Here is a 3,687-nt window from a genome sequence, read left to right as displayed (position 1 = left end):
TTTATCTTGTGAAATTGCACTGTTAGCGGCCCGACACTTATAAAATTATACACATTGTTGTTGGGGGAGTCATTGTTCAGATAATTTTGAATAGCGTGACGTTGCTCGTAGAGTCCTTTCCACGTTTCGAGAGATAGTATTAGCTGTTTTCCCCGATGATCTCCTATGGGGATCTCCACGTAACTCGGCGGATCCACTCTGATGCCGATTTCGAGAAATTTAAATTGCGTGGCCGTCAATGCGTATCGTCTTCCTAGTATACGAACCGCACGAGACTCCAGCAAAACGCTGTAAAAATTAGATAAAAATTATAACTCGTAAAAAATATAAAATATAAAATGATAAAAAATACAAAAAAAAGTTATACTTACTTGTCGCATTTCTTCTCGGACGTTTCATCACGTCTCGGCATGTAGTAATTCATGTTGCTGCTTCTTTGAACCGAGGGTATTAAAAAGTGAACCGTCAGTTAAAACAGTCGACGAGAGACTGTTCGTATAAAAAAGTACTAATAATCGAGTAACGATCATTTTTAAAATATTAGGAGAAGGGGTAAAAAGAATTCTTAGAAATATATCTGGAGGGAAAGAACAAAGAAAAATATTTAAAAATAGTAGGAGAAGGGGTAAATCGAATTCTTAGAAATATGATTGCATGAGAAATTATTAAAAGTAGTGGGGGTAAAAGGAATTCTTAGAAATACGATTGCGTAAGAAATTTTTAAAAGTAATGGGGGGTAAAAAGATTTCTTAGAAATATCTAGTAAGGGAAATAACAAAGAGAATAGTATGTAAACAATGTTTATTCAAAAAACGGATGATCGTCGCGATTGGCCGACCACCAATTAAATAATTTAAATACATTTTGTAACGCGCATTTTTTTACATGTTTATTACACCGTAGAGTATATGTGGGATCTAACTTATTTAATGTGTTGTCCATTATTTCGGCCAGTCATTCTCGCTTTTTGAGTTCTTTTACATACACGAGAGAGGACTCTTCCTCCTCTTGTTCATTTATGCCAACGATAGCTGCCGTGATCAAGCGCTGAGCCATGCCGTATGGAACATTTCCATTCTCCCATTGTAAGCTGTGATGATGCTGAGTTAACCACGAGGCCTGGCGCCTTTCCGACTTTATAAACATGCTCCATAGCACAGGGCATGCGAAGAAATAGTGCGACAGGATATGTTCTCTTCTCAGGATTGCCGCCGCCTTCACAATAAATCGTTTATTTAGAATAAATCCTTGCAGGTCGACAAACGTTGGTGCAGACATGATCTCTTCGATGTGAGTCAGTCGAAAGGTATTACGATACTCTTCAGACATCTCACATCATCATGATTATGTATCCTCCTCCCCCTCTCTCACACGCGTAGTTGTGTAAACATTTTTAGGTAATTTTGCGCACAACGTTGGTCAACGGGTTGTACTGGATCACGCGATCGTGCATGATGAGACAATATGCTGTGGTATTATTAAGTATATTCTCCTTACACTCAAACTCTAATCTCACATCTACCGTTGCGCTCTTGACCGATTCGTTTTGTCGAGAACAATCGATAATCACAAACGGACCGTGACGTAGAAATAACGAGACGTTGAGGCTCGGCTCGAGATACTCGTATCCGTAATAATTTTTGCAGAAACGTGCATACGTGTCATACAGAATCGACCATCTGTTTCTATCGAAATCTAGATTCATATCGTCGTACAGATAACATTCCGAGTTCAGATAGAATTTCACGTTGGTTAATTTACAGTTGTCGAATCGACTCGTATCCTCGGACATGATGTTTTTCCGCCCTGTCTGCAGGGCAAAAATTACATATCGCAGCTTCTCCAGTTGAGTCGCGGTCTTAATGGCCCACGAATGCTTGGTCGTACTCTGCAATAGCGGAAATTCGTATAGATCCCACCAGCGGAAACCCATGCTGAGGTAACGTCCGCTTTCCAGAGCGCGCAGCATCAACAGCTTCTTAATCTCGCTCAACACCACGTGTGGGATTCGCCATTGTATCTTGAATATGTTGATCGCAGGCTCCAGTGCAGAATCTCCATACAGACAATTATTGTCGTTGCGCGCTCGTATTAAGATCAACTCATGACGCGCATTAATAACCACGCGTTTGTAATCCTCGCAAAATCCCAGCAACATGTGCAGCGGCACACAAAAATTAAAATATCCATTCACAGTAGTCGGGCTATCCCAGCCTGCATTTCGCATAATCACGCTTCTATTAGATGACATTGTTACATAGTTTTTCAGCAGACTTGTTATTCCCACATTCCTGTTGCAATCAATCTCCACACCATCGAGCTCATAGCGAATTTCGTCAAACATGAATGCGACGCAATTATTTCCCAGTGCCACATTGGATCCCTCAATTGGATGATTTATCAGCAGTTCTCCCTCGATGTAAAGGAAACGTATATAAATCCTGTTGTTGTATGGGTATTCTAATCTCGTCGCTGTGTCCAAATGTTGTGCTGGCAAACGGGTTGTATGTGTGAGTCTCAATCTTGACGATGCGATCGTCAAAGACTGGCTCTTCCTCGATGTTGAGAATCTCAGTCATTGTTCAGATGGCACGCACCGCAAATCCCAAAGATTGTAAAAACGCAACGTTTGACAAGGTGAGTCTCTTCTTCGCGGTTAATTTGATATTAGCGAATGATGTTGCTGCTAGCCTGATTGTGTTCTTTGTGTCTTTATTCAACATCCCGTCGTACGTGTAATCTAACTGTTATCTCTTCACCTCGACAATCGAGCAATCATCCCTCCTGGTCAACAACGCGTAACACTAAATCAGTAATGCTCCGTACGAAGACCGGCAGATAAATGATCTGCGTCGGTGTTTCCGATATCTTATATCCTGGTGGTACCCTCGGTGAAAATTCGTGTATCGTGTGAATGAGTTTATCGTTGCTGTACGCACCCGCGGTCACGTTACACTCTATGCGGATAATGTTCACGTTGATAATATTAATTGCCATATCCGATTCGTACCATTTTTGCGGTTGCAGTATACGATTCGAGAATCCCAGCAGCGATCCAATGTTGTTGGGCATGCTAAAGTTTACTTTGTAGGCACACTTGATCTCGCTTCTCATCGTATTGTAATTAGCGCGGAGCACGATTGGGTAATCTTCATCGGCGACACCTTTATCACTGACAGCATTATGTTTTCGGGAAAATACGCGTTTCAAAAATTCATGTATCGCTTGCAGCTCGTACGATCCCTCGGGAATCGTAATTTCCGCGTCGTCTTTGCCGTGGTAAAATTTATTATTCGCGGAAATCACATTTGATATAGTGTGATAAGTTTCAAAATCTGTCAGACCGAGCTCGTAGTCCGTGTCGCTCAAATCTATGGGCGGAAAGTAGGTCGCCGCGATGACGCTACTCTTCCCAGTCAATGTTAGTGTTAGCGACATGTTGACAAAACTGAGTTACATAGCGCAATGTCAGTCTTTAAATTCGCGGCAAGAATTCAACCTCTCGGAGAAACTGCAAGCACAATTGTCCACAGGTACTCTAATCATACGTTTGATAAGATGTAATTGTATTCCACTTTCGGCACATTTAAGGCCGGTATTCATAGTCAGATCTTATATTTAAGATCGTCTTAAGATCTCGTTTAACCAATCAAATAGCCGTATAACGTCATTTGATTGGTTGAACGA

The 3,687-nt window shown here is 41.4% G+C and overlaps 1 protein-coding gene across 1 annotated transcript; it reads right to left on the bottom strand.

The window, feature by feature from the left end:
* Positions 1-1,393: 1,393 nt before the first annotated feature.
* Positions 1,394-2,344, bottom strand: LOC146719838 (uncharacterized). The gene has a single exon (XM_085489449.1). It carries the CDS (start codon positions 2,342-2,344, stop codon positions 1,394-1,396), a length of 951 nt encoding a protein of 316 aa, XP_085345575.1.
* Between the last annotated feature and the right edge of the window lie 1,343 nt (positions 2,345-3,687).

This window comes from Nylanderia fulva, unplaced genomic scaffold, assembly GCF_048542155.1.
Source record: "Nylanderia fulva isolate GAGA-0341 unplaced genomic scaffold, ASM4854215v1 Scaffold84, whole genome shotgun sequence".
NCBI lineage: Eukaryota > Metazoa > Arthropoda > Insecta > Hymenoptera > Formicidae > Nylanderia > Nylanderia fulva.
The sequence above is the reverse complement of the archived record's forward strand: the minus strand, read 5'-3'. Positions and strand labels throughout refer to the sequence as shown.

Excerpts from the sequence above, each read along its gene's own strand:
- LOC146719838 (XM_085489449.1), bottom strand. The coding sequence starts at position 2,344 with ATGTTTGACGAAATTCGCTATGAGCTCGATGGTGTGGAGATTGATTGC.